This window comes from Alternaria burnsii, assembly GCF_013036055.1.
Source record: "Alternaria burnsii strain CBS107.38 chromosome Unknown 700, whole genome shotgun sequence".
In the NCBI taxonomy this organism is placed as follows: Eukaryota; Fungi; Ascomycota; class Dothideomycetes; order Pleosporales; family Pleosporaceae; genus Alternaria; species Alternaria burnsii.
In genome coordinates this window covers 657034-682928 of record NW_024066121.1, presented here as the reverse complement: position 1 = coordinate 682928, position 25895 = coordinate 657034, and the positions used below count along the sequence as shown (strand labels likewise).

Below are 25895 nucleotides of genomic sequence, written 5' to 3'. Positions count from 1 at the left end.
GTGGGTCGCAGCGAAGCGGTCAGCCTCGCATGGCATTGACGGATAGAAGAAATGGAACGCTTGATGTTGGCAGCTTCGCAAACGCCCATCCTGGACGAGCGTGCGAAATTCGAAGTGCGACCATGTCTGATAGTCAGAGGGCGCATACATGATGGAATTTGGAGAGTCTCGTCGCCTACGTCATGACGTCGCCAAGAGCCGCCCAAGGATAGCATCTACCTCGGATTTGGCGTTGCCCGCAAACTTTCCTTTCCAATGCTGCTCCGGACGCCGTGCACACCTCGCATCGCCAGGAGACACACAAATCGCATACAATGGCGACGAATACCGCTGCGATGCTATTCTTCAGCCAACTCGAGCGATCCGCCATGGTTCCAACAGCTGCAGAGCGAATTGCTGCAACGAGACGTTACTCATATTCGTGACCAACTCACCGACACGCACGGGATTAAGCTCTCGCAAACATTAGCAGGATTCTTGCCTCGATCATGGTGCCGTTCCCTGAACTACAGCGGTTCACCGATGACTTTTGGAGATCACTTGATATGGTTCAATCCGGCGGAGCCGACCCTCAAATTACTTCCAGACGGGACAGATGCAACACATAGCCCAGGCGAGCCATGGGTGCGGCGCATGTGGGCTGGCGGCTCGATACAGCTGAAACCTAATGGCTATCTCGCATACGCTCGCTGCTGTACAGCAGGCACGGTCATGGTTGGTACAGAGCAAATAAAGCATGTACGACTACATGGAGAGGGCGATACCGCCAAGATCTTTGTCACAATCGAGCGGCGCTTCGCAGGCTTTGAAGGCGCAGAGAGAGGTGTCGACAAGGGGAAGCACGGCAAGAGACCACCGGGCGTCAGTGTGCACTCTCAAGAGGTCCGGGAAGACCTCACACAGCAATCGCGTGCTGAGGTTGACGATGGCTGGGGCGATGCTGTTCTAAAAGAGGAGCGCAACCTGGTCTTTTTCAAGGAACGTACCGCTGCAGAACTCGAGGCTGTCAAAGCTGGCCAAATGGCGACTGTCAAGTACTTAGATCGTGCGTATCCTCGCAGACCATTGGGGCTATCTACTGACTGTTAACAGCCCCTGGAAACCCCGACTTTTCGCACACCCTCACACCGAACCGCGCCCTTCTCTTCCGCTTCTCTGCTCTCACATTTAACGCCCATCTCATCCACCTCGATCCCGACTACGCTCGTAACGTCGAGGGCCACCGTAATCTGCTAGTTCACGGGCCGCTTTCATTGACCCTCATGTTGAAAACGGTGAATCATTACGTGCACCAACAAACGAAAGGGAAGCAAGTTTCAGAGTCCATAGAATATCGCAACCTAGCACCGCTTTATTGCGACGAGGAAATGCGCATATGCTGTTCGGAGAAGAAGAAGTTGCAGAATGGCAGCATATATGATGTATGGATTGAGGGGCCTACTGGTGGCGTTGCTGTCAAGGGCACTCTTCGCACGACAACAAATGATGCTTGGACAAAAAAGGATACCAGCATCGCCCAAACACATAGCGCCACACCAACCGATGAGCTGAAGACGAAATGGCCTTCTTTCAAAAGGCCTGAATACCCTAAGCTCAAAAGGAAGTTACTCAACACGACCAACAGAGCTAGGAAGATGGCTAAGAGCTCTAAGAATGGTACTCAGGTTCACGTCGCATCAGGGGACCAGCGGCCATCGCAAGACTCGCCGACGCCTCCAAGCTCAGAGCCTACGACAAACCCTGAGCCCTCTGCAGATTCCGAGTCCTCGACAAGTTCTGAGCCTTCTACTCAGAACCAAGGTGAGATTTCAAGCCAGTCTACTTCCAGTGGAACTACCTCTCAACCACCGTCTAGAGAAGTAACTTCCGCAATCGCACACGAAACAAACCGAGCATACCGCCGCAAACGTGCCCATAACACCAAAGCCTACAATTTCATCACCCTTCCCCCCAGCGAACCGCCACCTGCCCGTATCGTCAACTCTTACACGCCCGTAAAACCGACGCTATCGGTACGGGCGAAGGAGCTTCTGCGCCGCGCCCGCCGACGTAAGCCAGCCAAGATTAAGGTTGATCCTATCCCGTTGGTGCGCAGATTTGATGCGAGGCCGTATACTCCAGATCCTGTTCGGACTGCTGCGAGGCATAGCAGGTATTTGAAAAGAGGCGTCAGGAAGATGGAAAAGCTTAAGATTCGCCACGTTGCTTTGCCTTCTGGTCGTGAGACAGGAAGACGGAGGGTGGTTATAAAACGTTACTCAAAATAGAGTCTTCGCTTCATAGGCGCTGTTTATATGTCCCAGAATCTTGTGAGAGCGTGAAGAGATGGAGGATGACGTCTTGTAGAAACGAGTCGCACGCATGTAAGTTTGTTTGACATATGGGAACTATGCGATACGGTACTTGCGCCTGCAGGAAGAATATGCCTTGATACTGATCCTTTGCGCAACAAAAGATAGTATTGGACTCTAAAACGCCGATGCTATGGGTATAGTGCTCCAACCGCGAAATGCCAAACTCTAGAAACTGATACAAGACATGTACAATGAATGGTATAAAAGCGCAGGTAGCGACAAGCGCTGAGTATCGTAGCGCATGTGAGCAGAAGAAAAAGACTTATGCGCAAACAGACACGAGCTGTGCATGCGCAGGGACAAAATAAAGAATGCGAATCATGGTATCGAGGACGATGTCCATCATTATCTTCTTGCGAAGCCCCCTTTATTGGAAAGGGAGGTAGAAGAGCGATGCGATGTTCGCGTAGGATCTTCGGCTCTGTTGAAAGTATTAAATAGATCAACAAGCTTCTTATAATCGTACAAGATGGGTTCTTCATCGGAATCCTGTTCGTCAAAGTAGCCTTCGATGCTCCCCTTGAACATCTTGTCGACTTTGGCACGCCATGAGCAATGGTCGATGATGTCCCTCAGATTATGAGCAACGCATAGGCAGTCATCGAGCGTTTGTAGTAGAGTTTTCTGAGCTTCTTCATCGCCGAATCGAATGAACTGTATGCTAAAGTGACGATTTCCCACATGCGATCGGTCTTTCTCGGCGATATCGAGGATGATCTTGTTCAAAGAATCGAGGTTTGTGTTGGACCAAACGCCGTCAGTAAAAACAAGTAATGTCGTTGCGGGTTGGCCGCCACGGCGCCAGTCCTGAGAAATGTCATTAAAAACTCTGGCCATGTCTGTGGTGACATGGTTGTTCTCTTTGTACTCTGGCCACGCTGCCCTCAAAGCCTTCTTTAGCTTCTTTCGACCCAAGTCACCCTTTAGGCGCTCTTGGTTATGTGTATGCCCATCAACTGTGAATTTGACATCGAAACCACTCCTATCCAGGCCAGCGGCGTTCTTGGCGAGCGTTTCTGCGACGAATATGACGATCGGCCAGTGTTTGGACATTGTCCACCCGTTGTCCACAACGAAGATCTGAGTCATGTTAGTTGAATATGTGAAAACGTTGGATCGAACGTACCAGCTCGCGCGGATCACCGAAGGTCCATATAAGACTAGAATCTCGGGTTCTGGTTTCGATGCCAAGACTGCCCTTCAATCTCGCGACTCCCTTTGCCAACCCCTTTGTGACTTTCTCGTCCAAATCCTTTCTCCTGAGACAGATGTCATAGGGCAAGGATAATACAGTTGTTGGAAGTGTTAGTAAGAGAGGACTGTTGTATCCTGATGAATTGTATGCGTGCGGGTTGGGACTTTCCTCTGCAAGCTGCTTTTCGTGAGCGTGAGAGCTTGATTGAGATACCGCTAATTGATTCTGAGATGATTCGGTATTCTCACTCTGTGATAGTGTTATCGAGGGAACGATCTCTGGAGTATGTGCAGACATATCAGCTGCCTCAATGGTTGGCTCTTGTATGCGTTTATGGTCTACTGCAGATTGCATAAGACTTGTATTAGTCGTGCCAGAAAGGTCCCCTCGTTGATGGTAGATTAAATGATTCGGTGCGAATGAGTTCTGATCTTCCAAGCGGCGGTTGATGGTGCTCTGTTCGGTCATTTGCGCATGAGGTTTTGCCGCGTCAGCAGTCTTCTCTGACGTTGATACGCTTGATGACTCGGGATCATGAACCATGGTTCTTTCATCTTCAGATGGAGGCGGTTGCTTTAGAGTATCATTTGACTGTGCGCGTCCGGCAGGGTACCGCACCAAGGGTGAATATGGTATTGTAACATGCAGTCCAGGTCTTCCTGCAAAGGAGTCGTCGCTGTGAGATGGAGAAGTAGCATCAAAGGTCCTTCTTTGACGACTAGATGGTGGTGGTGGTGTGTTGAGGAGGCTCGATATCACATGTTGATTTGAGGTGTTTGGTGTGTCATGGCGTTTACTTTGCTGACGTTGGTCAGGTGCTCGAAGCTGTGGTATCACGGGTTTAGCTTTGCGACCATGGTATTGCAGCTCCATTGGGGAAACTGAATCAATCGGGCTGTCTGTTATTGCACCATTATGAATACCACTTGCGTCTGGCGCATCATCTCTCTCGATGATTGAATGCTCTTCAAGCATTGTGTCCAAGATTTGTTTGCGGTGTGCTGTCTGGCCAAGAGGTTTGATCCTGATCAAATCTTTGTTATCTGCTCGCTTCGATACCGGCTCCAGAGACTTGATGTGGACAAAAGACCGTTGCGATAGATTGAGATTTCGTTCCGACGATCTCTCCATCTCGGCTAATGCCTCAACATCCATAAGGGCCCTGGCAACCAAGGCATCTGTATGTCTTGATTGTTTCCGGAGGCTCTTGATCTTATGTTCGGCCCAGGCACTCAACTCCTGTAATTTGTCGCAAAGCTCCTCCATATTGTACCGTGCTGCTGGATTTGCTCGTAGCAGCTTTGTTTCTATCAAGTCCAATACCAGCTCTGTTGCCGTATCTGACATTCGAAGGTGTCCGCGGAGGAAATTGTGCCATTTCTCAACTTCAGGGAGTACATCGAAGCCATCATGGAATCGGTCTAACACAACGTTGCCCTTGTCGTTCTCTGGAGATAGCTGTCGAAGCTTCTCGTATTGACGCACCCCTTGATATCCCAGTACTAACCATGTCGCAGCTACTGATAGTACACAACCAAAAGACCAGGTGTCGATGGTCTGCGAGACCCCGGACAAGGTCCCACTCGGTTTATTCATACGAAACACTTCAGGTGCACCTGCAGGTAGTTAGAGCTGATCCGAGTATCCTCAACACTATGTAGACGCACCATACGTATCAGTGTAGCCCCTGATAAATTCTGTTGGTTCTGAATCGTCACGGCGCTCGACCACGGGAGCGAAGCTGGAAAAGCCGAAATCAGCCAGCTTCAGCTGTCCGCGAACGACAAGTATGTTGTCTGGTTTGATGTCTGCGTGCCAACTTGTCTAAGTTAGTCGTCTGAAACTTGCAAACCCACGATTACGTACCCATGGTATCTCCAGGGTAGACTTTTGCCTCTCCGTATCTCGAGGTTATGAATATGACGAATAGCTTTAGCAACCTCAAAGAGAGATTTCCACGATTGAAGGATCTCTTCCGCTCGCACAGGAGGAACATTCGTCTCGTCGGCCCATGTCTCGTAGAGATCTCGTTCTCCAAATTCTAAGAGCAGGTTGTAAGTTTCGCCCATCTCTTTACCTTCGCCATAACTGTGTGTATAAGACCCCAGGAATTTTATAATAGGAACTTGTTCACTCGAGCTCAGATACAAGAATGCCGTCTTCTCTATCTCGAACTCAGAACGTCTTTTCCCGCTATAGGATTTGAGAACCATTTGATAACACTCCAGATTCGTTAGCGCATTCAAAAAAATGATTGGGCCCAGAAGCTCACCTCTCCATAGATCTCGTCAGCATAAATTGAATCTCGGAGTGCAGATGCAAGCTTATTATCGGTGATCAATTCTTGTTGAACAGCGATCCAATAAAGAGATGCAGTACCTCCGGTATGTCCTAGTCGGAGTTTTTGGCAAAATGGAGGAATGGTCTTGGTTCCGCGCAAGTCGTCCTCCATGCCCAGGCTCAGCGTTAATGGACAATAGGCCCACCTCGCCCTCTGAAAGTCATCAATGACTTGTTCCACTTGGATGCTGCTACCACATTCGGATAGACTCTTGCGTAAAACTTGTTCATCTCTTTCTTGCATACTGGCCAGGCTTCTATCGTCTATACCAGAGTCGATAAATCGACTCAAAAGATGGCCATAGCCTAGCTCCAGTAACATGCTGAAAACTAGAATGTAAGCACGGCTTCCCGAGATCAATCCTTGCTCCACAATCAGAGAACGTGGTCCAAGAAGCTTGAAGTCTTCGAGCAGACGCTGCAGTCTTGTGTGCGTTAGGAAGTCGGGCGTCTTTGTGGTCCACCACTCTACGACTGCCTGGACGTGGACAATATGGCGTATGCAATCACAACCTTCATCGACGTCGCACTCGTTCTGACACGCTACTTGGTAGGACCAGCGATGTTCCAAAAGGTCCAGAAATTCCGCTAAGATCCCGGAGTGATGCTGTACATAAAGCGCAGACATGGTGACGTGCTGTAAATGCCGAACAATACGTGCTTGCTGTCGGAGGACGTAAGTGTATGGTGCGAATCAGGTATCATCCATGCGGGTGACCAAGGCATCATAAAACAAGGACGGGTGCGATGCGGGAGCGATGTAAGTTAAAGTAGGTGCTTTCCTGCGATGAGGTCCTACGGTGGCTATGCCAGCGCCTGAAGAGGGTAGGCTGAACGCGGGGCACGTCAACAGCCAAGGCACCTGCAGCTGACACCAAGCGCCAATAAGATCGAATATCATTTCTTTTGGCATGGCGAGCTGACGTTTCGTAAATTAGCAACGCTGGACTACTACTATGGTGTAAGTAACCGTCTCTGAATTTCCTCTACGTTTCAGGCTTCTTGAGAACAAATAGCTAACTGGTGTCCTTCGACTCCTCGATGCCGTCGCGATAACAAGCCATGCAAGAACAAGACGTCGGTGGCGGCCAACAGAGGGTAAAATTTTGCGATAGCTGTATGCTCAGTGGGCAATTGCATATTCATGTTCTCATACGCGCGAACAAAGCTCTGTTTCCTATACCTGGGTCGTGCGAGATGCCGCAGTACACTGGAACGATCTTTATATATCCTGTTTCGGAGCACATATCAACTACGAAGATGTCTATATATTGAAGCTCCCTATGCTTTTTCTACAGTAACTGGGTAAGCAACATCGTGATACAGCCCGCCAGGGCCGTGAGACTGGAGATGACAAACACATAGGTAGCCATGTTGAAGCCACCACCATCGTTTTGCGCCCTCTGTACCAGCCAAGCACTTGTCTGACAAATTTATCGCCTTTCTATTCAAGCGATTGTTGCGTTCTTCTTACGGGAACGATACCAACGTGTAGGTTGCTGCAAGTTGTTCCTCTCGACCGGCAACCCAGCACTAGAGGTGTTTCTGACCCAGAGCGAGGTTATGCGGACGCGAACACGCATTACTGCTGCCACTATCTTTATCGATGCCCTCCACTGTGGCACGTCTCGGAAACGCCCCTGTACTTGGGTATAGTATATGACCGCAGAAGATTTGATCCATTCGAGAGCACCATATCCAAGCATTCCGACAACGGGATCGCCTGGGGTCTGATCATGGAATTTAATCGAGATCCATGCACAGAAAAGCGTCAAAGCAGTCAGTGGCAATGCGACTTGAAGCCACCTCTTGAGAGCTAGCGCGGAAAAGCTTTCTGTGTCACCACCTGCGCCCTCTGCGTCCCGATTCTGATACTTTACAACATCACTACTGAAGAATGTCTATCAATCGTCAGCAACGGGTGATAGAAGGGAATTGGAGTGGCTTACGGAGACAAAAGTGGATGGGAGGTACAATAAAGTCACAATGGTAATGATACGCATCACAGCGGTCTCCCTTCCGATGTTCTTACTGAGCCGCTCAGTCTGAGCCTGCAAGTGTTGCAATACCAATTCTTTCCTGTCGTTGACAATGTTAATTATCAACCTCGTTCTCGCGAGCTGTCTCTGGAAGTCCTTCATGATCTCGTCCATTTGTGATAGGAACACATCCAACTCGTGCTCACAACCCGTCTTGAGTGAATGAGGGAAGTTTCTTCGCTTTGCTAGGTTCCCATAAAAGTCACGTAAAGAATTGAGGATCCCGACATTGGCTTCTAAGAACATCACAGCTTCGTTGGCTTTGTCCCGCCAGTACTGCAAATCTGCGATGTCGTCAAGCTCGTATTGCAACTGCATTTGGCTTTGGTCATGGCGCCTTGTATATGCCGAATCGCTCTTTATGATGCTTCGTTAGCGTGAACCTTATCCAGAAAATACTGGGCTTACCCCATAATCCAACTTGTCTTCCAGCCAGCTCACATACCAACGCCAGTCTTCTGTGGACCAATGACAGAACATCAGCTGAACAGTGAGACTCGCACGAAAGCATGACATAGGGTCCGAGAAGCATCGCGCCTCCTGCGGTCCATCTGATCCAGTGAGTTGTTCATATCGATGCCATAGATCTCGTCCACCCTTGGTCACGATCCAAAGAGTGGCTCCACTTTCAACATCAAAGCGGTGATATATTGACACGGTTCGGATAGACCAATCGTTGAGCTCAGCCTCTTCGCTGCTTTTGTTCTCGAACAAGCCAACACCTTTAAGATTGAAGCACAACTGAAACATCTTTCCGCTTCGTCCCAAGTCCAAGACCGTGTGATGAATTGGTGGACTTTCAAAGCGTATTCGTTCGCGAAATCCAAAGAAGTGAGGGTCTTTCGCACTGATTTGCGCCCCAAATATGAGCATGAAGTCAAGATATACAGGCATTACTTGGTGGTATGTCAGTATCTGCGTCAAGCTTGCGCGTGTAATTTTCAATTTGTCACGGGAATTTTCGCCGTAGATATATCTGCACGAGGTCAATCTCTCTGGATCATGGCGACACTCTATGTGTCATTGTCTGCTTACATGAAGCGGCATTTTGGATCTCGTTTTGTGGTATGTACGTGCTGCGTGCCTGTCCTATTGGGGTCGTCCATGATAGATACCCCAAGCCATCTTTCAAGCTTGGACGGGCTATGAATGTTCCGTTTTTGTCGGGCTACAGTGGTCAGATCACATAAAATCTTTACAGACAGCAAAGTAAGTACCTCTGCCATCGCTGGTGGCCATATCAATTATCGGCACCTCGTAGATCTCCTCCACTGTGTCTTCCTCATCTACCAAGCATAAGTCCGCCTCGGCCTCGTCCAGCCGATCTTTGTAAGATCTGAGCATGTGTTTGTAAGTCGCAGTTTCGCTGGAAGTAAGATTCATGGGATATTCTGCATGATTCAGGTAACAGTCTTGTAGTGTGGGCGGCAACATGTTGTATGGTTGTTCAGCGACTTGAGTTGCAATTGCAGTCATGAAAGTATTTTGGGTGAACTAGGGAAGAGGAGGTGGGCGCAAGGCCAAAGGCGAGGGCAGGTGATGATGGCATGGCCCCAGGTGGCTTGTTTTGCTCAGCCGCTGTGGGCTTGAGTGAGGCATGCATATGCATGTGCATGCGAAGCTACGGAACATGCGAGCAGTTGCAAGGATTGGCCAAATTACCTTCGTCTAGATCATTCTTCCCCATCAGAAATGGCTGCTCCACTGATCGCCAGCTACCTAGGTACTATCGAAGCAACAGCACCCGAGACCTCTGATTCCAGTGCAAACATATCCATAAAATATTGGAGCCTCAAGAGGTCTCAGTGTTCTCTGCAACATCTGATTCCGAAGATACTGATGGTCGCCTGGTCCTTTTCGGTGCATCACGTCGACTCCTTAATTCTCTTCGATCGCTCTGCGAAATGTGAGATCATGCACAATAGCAAAAACCTATCATGAACACACCTCAGTCAACTTCTCGGGTACTTCAAAAACCCAACTGTCGTTCAGCTGCACTATCTGTTAGCCTGAAGCAGTATGTCGCATGACAGTGAATGCGCACTCTCGTCGGCTTGAAATCCCAAGTCTTCCAGGCTGGACCATCTTTCCCTCTGAGATATTCTTCAATCTTATCCCACGGGTAATCGAAGTATGCCGAGAACCTCTCCGTTATCTTACCTCCTTTTCTGTCAGATGGGAGTAATCGCCTGCGCTGGCTTTGTCTTGCGCTGCTCAAAGCTGGATCGATGGGTCGGCGATGCATGGTTCTCAGGCCTGACGGAACTGTCTTGAAGGAACTATTACAGGACCGTTTGATGTTAGCTATAGGCTATGCCTTGTGCATGTTGAGTGGAAGGTTGGAGCCAGCTGTGCTGCGCCCACTTGTGCCCCGCGCTAAGGGTTGGGCGATGCGGATGGCTTTACGTCTCTTGACTGACCGGTGAACACCACACTGTGCCTGAAGAAGACGCAATTGGAGAAGCGACGTACCAGTTAGAAGACTACACGTCAGTGTTTTTGCAAGGCCATCGAGAAGTCCTCAGCTAGTTACCTGTTATCTGAAGGCGCTCTATTGCCTGATATGCATGGAGGGTCGCACAGCTTCACTATTGGTCCGAAGCTTCAGCCATACAAGATGCGTTTCGCTACGATCCAACACCAAGGAGCAAACCATGTCTGCGAGGATGTGGTTGTGATGCGCTAGAGCATCATCATATAGTCTGGCGCGCCAGACATTCACTCCCACACATTGACATATGGCCGCGCATGCTGAATCAATAATCATGCGAGGACTATGCAGCACTACGCTCTGCTACATTCCTCCGTATTATCGTATAGGTAAACATGCCGCAGCACACGCCACGAGGAGATCCGCTCGAAAACTATGGGCGAGAGAACCGCGCGGCACCAAAACCTGGTCAACCACAAATCCACGACTTTGCCAGGACCGTCTACGATGACGAAGTAACTGCGCTTGATCAAAAGGTTTTATCAGTTCCTGGGGTGGCCCTTCAACATGTAGATCCAACACGACTTACACCTCCAGAATCAGGTGGTAGCGGCAGCGGCAACAGCACTGACTCAGGTCAAAAAATCTTGACACCAGAAGAGAAGGACCAGTGTCCGTTCGGCGATACTCGCTGGCCTCCGCCTAACGTGTCGATATCCAAGCCCTTACATCTCTTGAGTGAAAAAGGTGAGAAGCCGATATATTATCACCTGGTATACGAAAACAGCTCCCCTCAGGCGGATTTCTGGAAAGGACCTTTGAAGGCTCAAGCTACCGCTGCTTATGCAGAAAAGGGGCTAGCCTTGTCTATATCAAAAGAAGGAAAAAGTAAGAAAGAGATGAAAGCTGCAAAACAGAAAGCGCTTGAGGAAGAAGCCCCGGAAGCGAAGATGGAAATCTTACAGGCTAGGAATACGAAGATGCTGAAGGAACTAAGCAGCGGACCAAGGGGAACGATCTGGCAGCTTGACGAAGGACATCTACATATCTGGAGATGCATCGAGGTAGTTCAGAAGGTGACAGGAACGGTGAGCCTTAGTGCAGACCGGCGGGAAATATTTTCGATATTTGGTGTTGGCCTCAAAAGTATCAATGGCGATATGTTGCTGGTCAGTCAGAAGGCTAAAGTACCTACTTAGGTAGCTGATGTGATGATTTGGGTGTGCGATCAACACACGATACTCTCCACAAAGGAACTGTACACAATATCTTATGAGCCCACAGCATAGTAAAATTTCAGATGCTGACAAACATGGAAAGGTGAGGCTGGAGATGGAGTTACGGAGCAAAGCCGAGGCTAGCTCGCGGATGTGGTCATAGCGTCTTCTCGATGATTCCAGTAGTCGACCGACCCAAATTTTTAGAGGCATCGAACATCTGCGACCACTCTTCTCCGCATCCTCCTCTACATCAATCCTATTCCTGGTTATCTTGCATTAAGCTGGAGTCTAGGAGCAACATCTGAGCTTCCTTTCCTCTACCCACACATCCCCAATTCCCTCACAATGCAAAGAGCTTTCGCATCGCGGGCGCGGACTTCGGCCCTCAACTCAAGCTCGAAGCTCCGATCCACCAGCTACAACCTCCAGCAACAGAGGTTTGCGCACAAGGTACGGCAGTCGTATGCCCTCGGTATGCAGAAAGGCAAAATCTAACAAACATACAGGAATTGAAGTTCGGCGTCGAGGCACGAGCGGGACTACTGAAGGGTGTCGACACACTTGCAAAGGCTGTATCAACAACACTCGGTCCCAAGGGTCGCAATGTATTGATTGAGTCGAGCTACGGCTCGCCCAAGATTACTAAGGGTATGTAGAAATTTTGTCCTCGTTGTCAGCACTGCCCGCTAACATTACCATAGATGGTGTAACTGTCGCAAAGGCCATTTCCCTCCAGGACAAGTTCGAGAACCTCGGAGCCCGCCTGCTCCAGGATGTCGCCTCCAAGACCAACGAGGCTGCTGGTGACGGTACCACCACTGCCACAGTCCTCGCCCGCGCTATCTTCTCCGAGACTGTCAAGAACGTCGCTGCCGGATGCAACCCCATGGACCTGAGGAGGGGAACCCAGGCTGCTGTTGAGGCCGTCGTCGAATACTTGAAGGCGAACAAGAGGGACATCACCACCAGCGAGGAGATCGCACAGGTCGCCACCATCTCTGCCAATGGCGACACGCACATTGGCAAGCTTTTGTCCAACGCCATGGAGAAGGTCGGAAAGGAGGGTGTCATCACCGTCAAGGAGGGAAAGACCACCGAGGATGAGCTTGAGGTTACCGAGGGTATGAAGTTTGACCGTGGTTACATCTCCCCCTACTTCATCACCGACACCAAGACCGCCAAGGTCGAGTTCGAGAAGCCCCTCATTCTTCTCTCTGAGAAGAAGATCTCCGCCGTCCAGGACATTGTCCCCGCTCTCGAGGCCTCCCAGCAGCTCCGCCGTCCTCTCGTCATTATTGCTGAGGACATTGACGGTGAGGCTCTTGCCGTCTGCATTCTCAACAAGCTCCGTGGCCAGCTCCAGGTTGCCGCTGTCAAGGCTCCCGGCTTCGGTGACAACCGCAAGTCCATCCTTGGCGATCTCGCTGTCCTGACCAACGGTACCGTCTTCAGCGATGACCTTGACATCAAGCTTGAGAAGGCCACCCCCGACATGCTCGGTTCTACCGGATCCATCACCATCACCAAGGAAGACACCGTCATCCTTAACGGTGAGGGAAGCAAGGACCAGGTCTCCCAGCGCTGCGAGCAGATCCGTGGCGTTATCAACGACGCTACCACCTCCGAGTACGAGAAGGAGAAGCTCCAGGAACGTCTGGCCAAGCTCTCTGGTGGTGTTGCCGTCATCAAGGTCGGTGGCTCCTCCGAGGTTGAGGTCGGCGAGAAGAAGGACCGCATTGTTGATGCCCTGAACGCTACCCGTGCCGCCGTTGAGGAGGGTATCCTGCCCGGTGGTGGTACTGGTCTCCTCAAGGCCTCTGCCAACGCTCTCGGCAACGTCAAGGCTGCCAACTTCGACCAGCAGCTCGGTATCACCATTGTCAAGAACGCCATCACCCACCCCGCCCGCAAGATCGTCGAGAACGCCGGTGCTGAGGGCTCCGTCATTGTTGGCAAGCTCATTGACGAGTACAAGGGCGACTTCAACAAGGGATTCAACAGCGCCAAGGGCGAGTACGTTGACATGATCGCTGCTGGTATCCTTGACCCCTTCAAGGTTGTCCGCACTGCTCTCGTTGACGCCAGCGGTGTTGCCTCGCTTCTTGGTACTACTGAGGTCGCCATTGTTGAGGCACCCGAGGAGAAGTCTGGTCCTCCAGGCGGCATGCCTGGCGGTATGGGAGGTATGGGAGGCATGGGCGGAATGGGCTTCTAAGCAAATGAAGCCTAGCCGTCTGTTTTCTTCTTCTTATACCCCCATTCCGTTATAATGACTTTAGTCTTATGTCTTTCCCGGTGATGATTTATGTACACGATATTGGGTTGGTCTCCGCTCTTCACTCATGGTTTCTCAAAAGCGCAGCATTATTGGATATTTGGTTTTTATTGTAGAATATTGTGTAAAGATCTCCTGGGAAGGACAAGATGTATAAAGCGATGAAGGAATACGAACAAGCCAAACATGTAATCACCATGCACAATTATGCCTGAGTCCATGCTCCATTTATGAATTTCGTGATGCATAGGATTGGCCGATACCCTGTCATAACTGGGGCACACGGTTGCTGTGGCGCCGCAGAGGGACAAACTAAACCTTGGAAAGGGTGCCGTGTTGCACCCCACTACGTCGCTTGAAAAGACCCCACTACTTTCCCTCAGCCTCAGAACACCGCTCCTCCGCCTCCGCCCTTTCTCCCGCATTCACATCGACTATCCACCACAATCAGTTTTCTCTATTGACGTAAGCCGCAATTTCTCCATCACCAAGCAGGCAGCCGTTGATCCACTGCTGCATCTGCGCATGCGGCAATCGCGACGATGACGACGACGCTGACAGGCAACCACAGAACTGATAAAGCTACCTGGTGCTTCAATCTCTCTCTAGCATCCTCTACTATACACATCCGACATCATGGTGAGCACCTTGAAGATACGCAGCTAGAACGACTGAACTGACAATGTTTGCAGGCTCAATCCGGGTACGTACTGCGAAACAAACAAGAGGGCACCAACAGCTGTCGCTGCCCAACAACCGCTCCAGCATAGCCTCCCCATACCTCGATCCTCGACCCCCGTCCCGCCAACCCCTAGCTCGGACCCGCATATACTAATAGCCACGCAGTGTCTCCGTCTCCCCTGAGTGCATCAGCACCTTCAACGAGCTTAAGCTTGGCAAGGACATCAAGTGGATCATCTACAAGATCAGCGACGACTGGAAGGAGATTGTCGTCGAGGAGACTTCCAAGGAGGCCAACTTTGACGTCTTCCGTGAGAAGCTGCTCAACGCAAAGAGCAAGGACCGCCGCGGCAAGGAGGGCATTGGTGGTCGCTACGCCGTTTTCGATGTCCAGTACGAGCTTGACAATGGCGAGGGCTCCAGGAGCAAGATCACTTTCATCAGCTGGACACCAGATGATGCGCCACAATACGTATGTTACGAAAACATAATTCAGAAAGAAAGGTTCACTGACACTTAATAGCCCCGCATGATGTACTCGTCCTCCAAGGAAGCCATCAAGCGCGCTCTGAACGGTCTCGCCGCCGATATCCAAGCCAACGACGCCGACGACATCGAGTTCGAGAACATCAAGAGCCGCGTCGCCAAGGGCCGTTAAGCGCTTCTCTTCCCTCCCCCGCTTCCGACCTGTCGATTTTGCGCACCTCTTAGTATGGAGGAAGGAAACTATAGCGGTTGGTAATGACACATGACGAAAACGACTCGAGCGGTTGATTGGCAGCGATCATGGCATAGCGAGTTTTTGCGAATGATGGTTATCGCATACATCATGCGAATATGCGGGCAGTGGTAGTGCCGGGTGCAACTTGCATTATCAGGCTTGGTATGCTTTTGATAGGCTAAAACTGGTCAAATTGTCTTCGATGGACATCTCTTGAGACCGAGAGCTCGTATGACGTGACGTGTGCGAACTTGTTTGTAATGTTTGTTCCTGATATGTTGCAACGTGTATTGCTCGTCCCCAGCAGCTATGTCGGTCCGCTACTTGTTCTGCTCCCATGCGCCCCTAAAGACGCCCAGCAACCTTTCGCTCTCTTCCGCATCCTTGGTTCTCTGCAGCACAAAGTTCTTCAGGTCGCCCCAGAACTCTTCTGTCGCAACAACCTCCTTCCCACTTCCAGCCGTCGCACCTGCTGTCCCAGTCGCCGTACCCGCATGCGTCTCACCCGCACTAGCAAGCCCCTTCTCACTTTCCGTAGGCGGCGCAACAGCGGGTGGACTTGTCACTGGCGTGCTTCCACTTGCCGGACTCGCAGCCCCGCCAAGCGCAGCGCCCGCCATAACCATGACGCCAAACTCTACCTCGCTGCCTGCATCTGTACCTATAACTTCTAGCAGTGTCTTGGAATCTGTAACTGGCTTCTTCTTGTAAAGAATCTTTATCTTGGCTGGTTGTAACGAGGCTTGTGTTGCGTATTGTTGCTTGAGGTCGTAGACGGAAGTTTTCGAGGGATCGATGGAGGAGAGAGGAATGGTTGGGGTGGTCGGCTTCATGGGCTTGAGTGTTACGGTGATCGTGGACGAAGAAGAGGTGGTGGCATCGTCGCCTGCGACTGGCTTGGGGTTTGGGCGCTGTGGGTGGGGTGGGTGTGGGAGGCGGGGGAGTGTGTACTGGTGAGCAGTCAATCTCCGGTCATGACTATATACAGGAGGATGTTCTATAAGAAATATGGGGTAGAGTCTTACGGCGCCTTGTGCGGGATATTGTCGTGCGTCTGCGATGTGGTCGCTGCTGAGCTTCGCTGGGCGCGCGTCCAGTGCGCTGAGAAATGATTTGCAGAATGCGAGTTCTGACATGATGAGATATCTGGGGCCTTTTTTCGTACGACGTGCAAGTGAGTTCGTGGTTGTCGCGCTCGTTAAGACGTGTATAGCTCCAATGCGATGACGCTGTTGGTGTTGCGGGACAGCATTGAGTGGACCGCACCTCGACCAGGGCAAATCTACGCTAGACCCAAAGGAGGTCCGTAGCGTGGAAAAAGTTCCCATCTGCTAGCGAAAGTTCGCAGTTCGCGCAGGCGTCACGTCGCCAACTCTCAAACTATTCGACCTTTTTTATACTACCCACCGCAAATCAAGCGATAAATCTGTCGCCATGGGTCAAGGTCGCCGCATGAAGAAGCAGGGCATGCCCGATGTCCTCGACGAATCGCTAGTAACCAGGAAGCGAAAAGATGCGCCCGTCGCCGTAAACCCAGAGCGCAAGAAGAGGAGTAGGACAGCTGCAAGAGAAGCTAAGGAAGCCAAGGCGAAGGCGACCCCCAAGACGAGAGTAGCTGGAAAGCCCGTCAAGCAGCCTCTCAAGACGGCTGCTGCTGTCGTGAATGGAGCGAAAGCAAAGTCAAAGAAGTCAGCACCTCAGCCGCCATCGGATGATGAAGACGATGTCTCAGACATCGACGACTCTGACATGGAGAACATCAACGTCACCGGGCTCGATGCCCTCGGTAGCGCGTCCGAAGATGAAGACGACGAGGAGATGAACGACGACGAATTCGACTCGGACGTTGTGGACTCGGACGACGACATCAGGAGGGGCGCGGCCATGTGGTCAGACGACGATGATGAGGAGGATGCAGAAGAGAAGCTCACAGCCGCTAACATTGCCGGATTGTCCACACGCTTGGATATGCAGAAGGCGATCGAGGAAGCGGAGGCGCAAGCTGAGTTGGAGGAGAACAACATGCAGACAAACATCGCCAATGAGCGACCCAAGATTCTAGAGGATGAGGAGGATGAGGATGGCAGGCCGATCACCAACCTTGTCAACCAGGATATCCAGCTGCTGCGCACAAGACTTACAGACACCATCCGTGTGCTGGACGACTTCAAGAACCTTGCCGAGGAAGGTCGGAGTAGAGCAGAGTACAGGGCGTCGCTCCTGAAGGATATCTGTGCATACTACGGTACGTCCAAGTCTGAAGTTATCGTCTAGAGCTATACTAACATCATGAACAGGTTACTCCGAGTTCCTTGCAGACAAGCTTCTGAACCTCTTCCCTCCCCGCGAAGCCCAAGCTTTCTTCGAAGCCAACGAGACCCCAAGACCGGTCGTCATCCGAACAAACACCCTCCGAACACACCGAAGAGAGCTTGCGCAGAGCTTGATCAACCGTGGTGTACAGCTTGAACCCGTTGGAAAGTGGTCTAAAGTCGGTCTACAGATTTTCGATGCACAGGTGCCTCTGGGTGCTACACCCGTAAGTTCTATATGCGATAGATGCGATGAAATCCGACACTAACTTGCGCAGGAATATCTCGCTGGACACTACATTCTCCAAGCTGCTTCCTCGTTCCTGCCCGTCATGGCCTTAGCACCTCAAGAAAACGAGCGCGTGCTTGATATGGCTGCTGCTCCCGGTGGAAAAACTACACATTTGGCCGCTTTGATGAAGAACACCGGATGCATTTTCGCCAACGACGCCAACAAAGATCGTGCCAAGGGTTTGATCGGTAACATTCACCGTCTAGGCGCAAAGAACGTCATTGTGTCCCACTACTCGGCTCTCGAATTCCCTAGGGTTATGGGTGGTTTCGACCGTGTGTTGCTCGACGCTCCATGCTCCGGTACTGGTGTCATCGCCAAGGATGCCAGTGTCAAGACCAACAAAACCGAAGCAGACTTCTTGAGGCTGCCCCATCTTCAGAAACAGTTGCTGCTCGCGGCCATCGACTCCGTTAACCATCACTCAAAGACTGGAGGTTACATTGTCTACAGTACTTGTTCCGTCACCCTAGAAGAGAACGAACAAGTTGTACAATATGCGTTGAACAAGCGGTCGAACGTCAAGCTCGTGGAGACCGGACTCACCTTTGGTAAAGAAGGATTCACCAACATCGGCGGCAAGATCTTCCACCCCTCGATGAAGATGACAAGGAGATATTACCCCCACACCTACAACGTCGACGGTTTCTTCGTCGCCAAGTTCAAGAAGATCGGACCCACACCTCCCAACGCTGTTGGTGTCAACGAGGCTTCGACTGCGAAGACCAACAACACCGCCAACACCAAGGACGCAGCTACTGAAGTTGAGATGGTCGACCGCACACCTATCGGTGCTGACAGCGACGAGGAATCAGACTTTGGTGGCTTCGATGAGGAGGAAGACGCGAAGTACATTGAAAAAGCAAAGGCCAAGACCATGCGCAGGAAGGGCAAGGATCCTAGGGCTGTTGTACCAAAGGGCGAGAAGTCTGCCAATGGTACGCCAGAGAAGAAGGCGAAGGAGACGCCCAAGGAGGCCACAAAGGAGTCACCCAAGGCTCAGAATGGCGATGTAAGCGTGAAGGATAAGTCAGGCAAGAAGGAGAAGAAGGGCGGTGGCGTTGAAGTCGCTACTACCTCGAATGGTGTCAGCGCAAAGGAAACCAAGGTGGAATCGAAGAAGGCGCGGAGAAAGAGTGGTGAGAAGAAGAACAAGGCGTAGTGATTTGAAGTGCAAAACAGAGGAGACAAAAGCAGGAGTTTTGGGCTCTTACTAGATACCAATGCATGATCAGAAGAGTTTTATCGTCGACGAATCAGTGTCTTTATCTGCCTATGTGTCTCTCAGTTCAATTCTCACATCGCGACTTCCTAACTACCTGAACAGATGCCTGTTTGAACTGATAATCGCAGTTGTGACCCACCTAACAAGGCTACCAGGGAAGCTTGTTAGGTGGGTCGCGACTGACCATGCCACGCATTTGCAATCTCCAGTAGACTATCACCACTACCACCGTGATCATCACGTGGTGTGGTGCGCGCCATTCTTCTTCAAAAAAAAAATCAGCGGCTCTTTTCGATCTGGTAGTGCTGCCATAGTTACTAGATTAGCTGCCAGTCTTATAGTTCTCGCGATCGAACATCAATTATCGCTGCAATTTCGGTGGCGCGCTTTCGCAACTAATTTTTCATCAATTCGCTGTGAAATGGAGATTGATGGAGAGTTTTCATTGCAGCATCAGGCAAAAAGATTGCTGAGGGCACGATCGAGTCGTGATGGCGCAAAAAAGCGTCCTGGCAGCTTCTAGCGATGCATCAGTGCCCTTAGGGGCCGCCGGCGCCACCAACGGGCCTGTCAGCCTCCGCAACTAACCCCGGAGTACCTCCACATTTCATCAACCTCAACCGTTGATTGAACCATCTTTCCATGTCCCGAGAATATCCCTACAGTAGAGACATCCATGGATACAGTAAGACCGAAGTCACGGCACAGCACATGTCAAGCACGCTTGATCAGTCGGCCATTCATCATCGATCACGCTATCCAGGTGCTGCGCCGAGAGTGTGTTCGAGTCATCGCATCGGTCCAAGCAATGCCGAGCTCTGAAAAGCGAAAGGAAGCGAAGGCTTATTGGCTCGAAGGATCGCACGGCAAACTATACGCCTGAGCAAGACAGACATCACGAGCACATCTTCCAATGCCTCTTCTGATAGCGTTGACAACAAGACAAGGTGGCGCTGCATGCGACCGAAATCTGGGGTATCCAACTCCACAGTCAGCATCTTGGTGATGCGCGGGGCAAAGATGCCTGAAAATGTTTTTCTCACATCGCACCGAGAATCCTACCGACAAGATCTCCACTCCAGTTCCCGGGGTTGCAAGGAGACAATCGGCCCATTTCATCTCGACATGCCAAACGCCTGACCCGATTATTGGGGAAAGTCAACCTTCTGGAAAAAAGCCTTATTCTGCTTGCAGAGGACGCGCATTCCTTGCATAACGGCTCTACCTGTACGCGCTTACGCCGGAATGACCATTGACATGCTAGTGCATGTGCAAACTCGCCCGACTTGAGCACTACATCAGCCTTTGTCTGATCTGCTGACAATGTGCTATTGGACGACTACACAGGCTTTCATGATCGCTGTCTCAATATCAGCCGCCGACGTAAGTGGTGTGAGGCCAAGTCAGCATGTCGAGCACGGGGTAATAGCCAGCTCGGGTACGCTCAATGGTGCCATGCGGGGACGATCCATGCAATAATACCTGGCATCGGAAACATACTAGGATTAGCAGCCTGTGATGATGCACTGAAGCTGCAGCGGCATGGAACAAGGGTTCGTCGGCATAGCAAGCTGGATGGAGAGATACTCGGGGCTAGCATTCTGAGATAAAGAGTGAATGCGTGCTCTTCTGAACGGCCTCACCGCGCGCCTCGAGCTTGCGACATCCTTAACTCGCACCTATACATTGTCCAAGTGAATCTCGTCATCATGGGTTTTATGCTGAAGCCTCCGCCAGACACTGCTGGTAAGGCATGGTAAGCTCCGTACGTTCTCCACATTGAGTGCTTGCCTAACGTTTGTCAAGGCCTGCCATTGTCATCGGTCTCTTCGTCGCGTTTGGTGGTGTTCTCTTCGGGTATGTTTGTATTATTGTAATGCTCAAGAGTATATGTTGATTTGCCTAGATATGATACAGGCACAATCTCTGGCATCATTGCCATGGACTATTGGAAGAAGGAGTTCTCCACTGAGCCAGACCTCAGCATCACAGCTGCGCAAGATTCTCTGATCGTGTCAATTCTCTCAGCTGGTACCTTTTTCGGCGCTTTGACGGCTGCACCCTTCGGCGATCTGCTTGGCCGACGTCTTGGATTGATGGTTTCAGCCGGCGCCGTTTTCAACCTTGGAGTTGTTCTACAAACAGCTGCAACAGCGCAGCCGCTATTCATTGCCGGTCGTTTCTTCGCCGGTTATGGTGTCGGTCTCATCTCAGCTTTGAGTAGGTGCACCCATCCCTTGTCGCTTCCAGTTCGTCACATGTGATGTGGGGTTGATCGTCAATGGTGGCTTAAACGCCCTTTGCCCCGCATCCTTGAGGCTCTGCGGGGCAGCTGCCTCGCTTGGATTAATGCTAACAAGACGACAGTTCCCATGTACCAGAGTGAGACTGCGCCAAAATGGATTCGAGGAACGATTGTCGGAGCTTACCAGCTTGCTATCACGATTGGATTGCTGCTCGCTGCCATTGTGAACAATTCAACCAAGGATCGTCAAGATTCTGGATCGTACCGCATTCCCATCGCGGTACAATTCCTCTGGTCTATCATTCTTGTTGGCGGGTACGTGCGAATGGAAATCAATACGAGATGTGTAGTGGTCGTCGATACTAATTCATCACTAGACTTTTCTTTCTGCCCGAGACACCGAGATATCTCATCAAGATGGACAAATACGAGCAGGCTGCAAGCAGTCTTGGCAAGCTTCGTCGCTTGCCAGTCGACCATCCAGCTATCGTTGAGGAATTAAGCGAGGTTCAAGCGAACCATCTCTACGAGATGTCGTTGGGCAAGTCTACGTATGCCGACTGCTTCAAGGGAACACTTGGCAAGCGTCTCGCGACTGGATGTCTGCTCCAGGCGCTACAACAGCTTACTGGTGTAAACTTCATCTTCTGCATGTCCCTCAAATCAGCGCTGTTGTGACCTTTTTCTGACTTATCTAGACTACGGAACACAGTACTTCCAGAACGCTGGCTTCCGCGACCCCTTCATCATTCAGGTCATCACCAACTGCGTCAATGTCGCATCTACATTCCGTAAGCTTATGATTTCTGAGTTTCAGTTTGCGGAATACTAACTCTCCGATTTCTAGCCGGTCTCTACATGGTCGAGCGCCTCGGACGACGTAACCTCCTTCTTCTCGGAGCGATTGGCATGTGTGTATGCCAGTACATCGTCGCTATCACAGGAACAGTAGCTGGAACCTCCGATCTTCCTGCTCAACGAGCTGCTATCGCTTTCGTGTGCATCTATATCTTCTTCTTCGCCAGCTCTTGGGGTCCTGTTGCTTGGGTCGTGACTGGAGAACTATACCCCCTCAAGGCACGCGCCAAGTGTCTCTCGATGACCACCGCGAGTAACTGGTAAGTAAAGATGCTTCTTGGACTGGTGTTAGTTCCAAAGACTAACGACATACTACAGGTTGCTCAACTGGGCGATTGCCTACTCAACCCCCTACATGGTCGACGAAGACCACGCCAACCTCCAATCAAAGGTCTTCTTTGTCTGGGGCTCCTTCTGTTTCGTCTGCATCGCTTTCGTGTGGTTCATGATCTATGAGACCAAAGGTCTTACTCTCGAACAAGTCGACGAGCTCTACGGTATCGTCGGCAAAGCGTGGAAGAGCAAGGAATTCCGCCCTGCGGTTCAATTCGCGGAGATGGACCCTAAGACTGGGCGTAGTATGAGTTTGAGCGAGGTGGCGCAGAACCAGGAGAGGAAGAGGAGCGTGCAACACGATGAGGCAGTTGTCCCGCCCAAGGTTGAGACATAGGATGTGATGGGGAAGGGGGGAAGTGTATGGTGGATATAGTGATAGACAGTAATGGAAGGGGCGGGAAGTGGGATGTATGTGGCTGGAGAGAAATTTGAAGAGGCAGACGTCAAGCGACATATCGCCAGTACACAATGATACGCTAAGGTCTCGCTATCATAGTCGTATAGCGTTTTGTATGCACACGACATTTGCTACTTATCGCATCCGTGAGTCTTTGCAAATATTATTCCAGGTATATGAAGTCGATCAACTCTACGTATGTCCTCGAACAGCTTAGTCAACTTTCCTGTTGGCATGTCGAGATACACCACGGTCGAATCACTGGTCGAAATGCTGGGTCTCGCTATAGAAAAGCTTAGAGCCCTTTGATAAACACATCGGGAACGGTTCATCTCGACATGCTAAGACTAAGAGCATCAGCTAGGTCATGTATAACTACAAGTGGGTTAAAACGAAACACATCATTCGGTCCTCATATCGTATTTTGTGTACCTGTTCTCTCTGTCTACCTCACGTCAACCTCGCCCGTTCTGCTTCCGCAGCTGGTTCAACGATTGCATCAAATCCCAACCCGTCCCCGGATTATCGGCGCGCGGCCCATAGTCGCTGACCTTGATTTTTTCCTGACCTGGCACATATTCGCGTTTACCGTAGGAACCTTGAGGCAAAGGCTTCTTGAAGGGATTCTGGAATATGGGTCGGTTGGAATCGCGAGCTCCTGCTTGTTGAAGCTGTGGCAGTGGCTGAGCATGAGGCCGGCTGTGACGTCGTGCCCATCGTTGGTGCTCTGCCACTTGCTGTGCCTGATGCATATCCCACGGTCGTTGCTGTTGTATTCCTGGTTGTATTTGCGCTGGCATCATATGCATCTGTCCGGGATGTTGGAACTGATCCCTCTGCATCGCCATTATCTGTCGCGGATCGACTCCCCCCAATCCTTGAAAATCGCCGCCTCTATGGCCACCACCTCCATGCATATCAGCTACTGGTACTGCCTCGTTGTTCTCATCGATACACAGCGAGTGCTCGAAACCGTTATCATCGTGGTACTGAAAATGATAACCCGGTCCTCTTTGTCGTGCTTTAGTGGGCATGCGTCTACTTCCTGCGTTCAGTAGGCCGCATAACTCGCGGGCTGCATCTGCTTGTGCGGAATGAGAGTGGTAGGAGAAACGATACGCCTCTTGTTTTTTTCTGCCGAAGAGACCCATGTTATAGTTGTGATAAGCCAAAGAACTAGCTGAGCCTTGAAGGTGGGAGAAGACGAGGACAGCGGATATGAGTATTGTGCATTACGCTGTGTGACCTACACGATGTGAAAGGCAGGAGTTTGATTTACAGCGGTCGAGCTCATATGATCGAGCTCATGTGAATACGTGTAATGTGACCCGTGTGGCGATTATCCCAGTAGATAATGGATTCTGATATCATGGATGAGACTGACTATGAAGACAGCAAGATCAGTGTCATCACCAACATCAAAAGTCACATCCAGGTACCTTAGTAGTCGGTCAGTAGGGGTAATGCCACCCAGGCCACACTCTAGATTCACTGTGTAGGCATGATTATGACATATCACCGCTATCAAATCACTCAAAACTTACTATCGTGGTCTTCAAACAGGAGGTCAAATATGTAACCCAAACTTTTGAATTTTAACCTATGGTATCCGTCAAGCTGTGGTATCCTATCTCAAACCTGGACTGACCAAAGCCATGTAGCTCGCAAAAGAACCCGATATACCGTGAATCTTACCAGACCGTCACCACATCGCCGTCTTACCCCCCTAGTGTCCTGCGTTGAATTCGTACTCATATCCGCAGTTGGGAAATACGTCGTGTGCGAAGAAGTCATGAAAGTGGCTGGTGTCTAGATGAGTTGGTAGCGGAAAGGCTTCCTGGAAGCCTTGCTGCGAGGAGGAAGCTGAAGCCAACGGGTGAATACCGGACGAGGCTTGGGAGAAGAAGCTATAAGGAGAATCATAAGTATGGTCCAACGGAGAAGACATCTCAGGAGGGAACCCACTCATGGCAGCTTGCTCAGCCTCGGACGACGCAAGCAGATCCTCATGCGAGTCGTTACTGACGAAGTCATACTCAGCATGATCGTTGACATCCTCCTCGTAGTTATGTGCCTCCATCTTCTTGATATACTTGTCAAAGTCGAAGTCCATGCCAGCGCCACGCTTGTACTGAGTTGGAACGGCTTGCTTGACGATATCAGGGTACTTAGGACCGGAGTCACTGGGAACGTTCGGGAGACCGCTGACGACGGTGATGCCTCGGCCACCAGTGGAATGAATATCATCAGCCATGGAGAACTGAGGCTCAATGGGTGGAATGTAGTTCTTGCCGATGATGACATTACCGTGACAGTTCCTGTCAGTAAGAAGTGGAGCCTTGAGCTTGACGATAAGAGACGGACGGGACTGAGTCGTAAGGCCTTGACCTTGACCTTGACCGGTTGTCTGCTGAGGCTTTGCATTAGCACTGGACGCCGAAGAAGATGCACGTTTGTTCTTGCGCGTCCACGCCATTCTCAACGATGGAATCTTGTAGCCCTCGTCGATCTGTTTGCCGCGCAGTTTCAAGATAGCCTGCTGGAGTGCGCCAGCAGTACAGCTCTCACCGACAACCTGAGCAGCCTGGTCGAACGGTATCTGAACGCCAGTCTCACCGCAGGCCCAGACGATACCGAGGACCACGTTCTTCCAATCGTTGTCACTCCACTTGAGTAGCTTGGGACGAGGCTGGCGTGGCTTACGGGGCACACCATCCTTGTTGATCTTTGGGATCTTGGATGGTCGCCGGTCGTCGCGATCGCTTTCGACGTAATCGCTGTCATATGTGGGGGTATAACTCACAGGGGCAGCACCTTCCTCGATCTTGATGGGAGCGACGGCGGGAGCCTGACCAGCGAGGCCGTAGTAGGGGTTGTTGGGGTGAAGACGCGTCATGTCGTAACTGCGCTTGTTGAAGTGTTGTGGGTGTTCCTCGTCAAACAAGCTAACCATGTTTAGCTGGTTGTTGTGGGA

General features: G+C 50.9%; 8 protein-coding genes across 8 annotated transcripts; 4 read left to right on the top strand and 4 right to left on the bottom strand.

Annotated features, from left to right (window-relative positions):
- Nucleotides 1-255: 255 nt before the first annotated feature.
- On the top strand, nt 256-2267 carry GT037_009327 (uncharacterized protein; the record flags this gene model as incomplete). The annotated part of the gene is made up of 2 exons (XM_038934374.1): nt 256-1045; nt 1093-2267. The coding sequence occupies 2 exons, from the start codon at nt 256-258 to the stop codon at nt 2265-2267; spliced, it is 1965 nt and encodes a 654-aa protein (XP_038783176.1).
- A 432-nt stretch (nt 2268-2699) lies between these two features.
- Nucleotides 2700-10173, bottom strand: GT037_009326 (uncharacterized protein; the record flags this gene model as incomplete). The annotated part of the gene is made up of 12 exons (XM_038934373.1): nt 2700-3434; nt 3481-5165; nt 5217-5368; nt 5416-5771; nt 5822-6526; nt 7440-7790; nt 7839-8285; nt 8337-8904; nt 8964-9096; nt 9146-9422; nt 9876-9920; nt 9973-10173. The coding sequence occupies 12 exons, from the start codon at nt 10171-10173 to the stop codon at nt 2700-2702; spliced, it is 5655 nt and encodes a 1884-aa protein (XP_038783175.1).
- A 581-nt stretch (nt 10174-10754) lies between these two features.
- GT037_009325 (uncharacterized protein) lies at nt 10755-15193 on the top strand (the record flags this gene model as incomplete). The annotated part of the gene is made up of 8 exons (XM_038934372.1): nt 10755-11447; nt 11784-12029; nt 12086-12227; nt 12281-13762; nt 14306-14319; nt 14547-14557; nt 14701-15007; nt 15059-15193. 8 exons carry the CDS (start codon nt 10755-10757, stop codon nt 15191-15193), a joined length of 3030 nt encoding a protein of 1009 aa, XP_038783174.1.
- Nucleotides 15194-15576: 383 nt separating this feature from the next.
- Nucleotides 15577-16392, bottom strand: GT037_009324 (uncharacterized protein; the record flags this gene model as incomplete). Its single annotated transcript, XM_038934371.1, has 2 exons — nt 15577-16206; nt 16282-16392. 2 exons carry the CDS (start codon nt 16390-16392, stop codon nt 15577-15579), a joined length of 741 nt encoding a protein of 246 aa, XP_038783173.1.
- Nucleotides 16393-16690: 298 nt separating this feature from the next.
- GT037_009323 (nol1 nop2 sun family rna met) lies at nt 16691-19022 on the top strand (the record flags this gene model as incomplete). Its single annotated transcript, XM_038934370.1, has 3 exons — nt 16691-17501; nt 17554-17795; nt 17847-19022. 3 exons carry the CDS (start codon nt 16691-16693, stop codon nt 19020-19022), a joined length of 2229 nt encoding a protein of 742 aa, XP_038783172.1.
- Nucleotides 19023-20794: 1772 nt separating this feature from the next.
- GT037_009322 (general substrate transporter) lies at nt 20795-22858 on the top strand (the record flags this gene model as incomplete). Its single annotated transcript, XM_038934369.1, has 8 exons — nt 20795-20841; nt 20892-20942; nt 20992-21305; nt 21453-21645; nt 21708-21961; nt 22029-22121; nt 22178-22448; nt 22507-22858. 8 exons carry the CDS (start codon nt 20795-20797, stop codon nt 22856-22858), a joined length of 1575 nt encoding a protein of 524 aa, XP_038783171.1.
- A 518-nt stretch (nt 22859-23376) lies between these two features.
- Nucleotides 23377-24072, bottom strand: GT037_009321 (uncharacterized protein; the record flags this gene model as incomplete). The annotated part of the gene is made up of 1 exon (XM_038934368.1): nt 23377-24072. The coding sequence occupies one exon, from the start codon at nt 24070-24072 to the stop codon at nt 23377-23379; it is 696 nt and encodes a 231-aa protein (XP_038783170.1).
- Nucleotides 24073-24647: 575 nt separating this feature from the next.
- Nucleotides 24648-25874, bottom strand: GT037_009320 (uncharacterized protein; the record flags this gene model as incomplete). The annotated part of the gene is made up of 1 exon (XM_038934367.1): nt 24648-25874. The coding sequence occupies one exon, from the start codon at nt 25872-25874 to the stop codon at nt 24648-24650; it is 1227 nt and encodes a 408-aa protein (XP_038783169.1).
- Nucleotides 25875-25895: the final 21 nt, after the last annotated feature.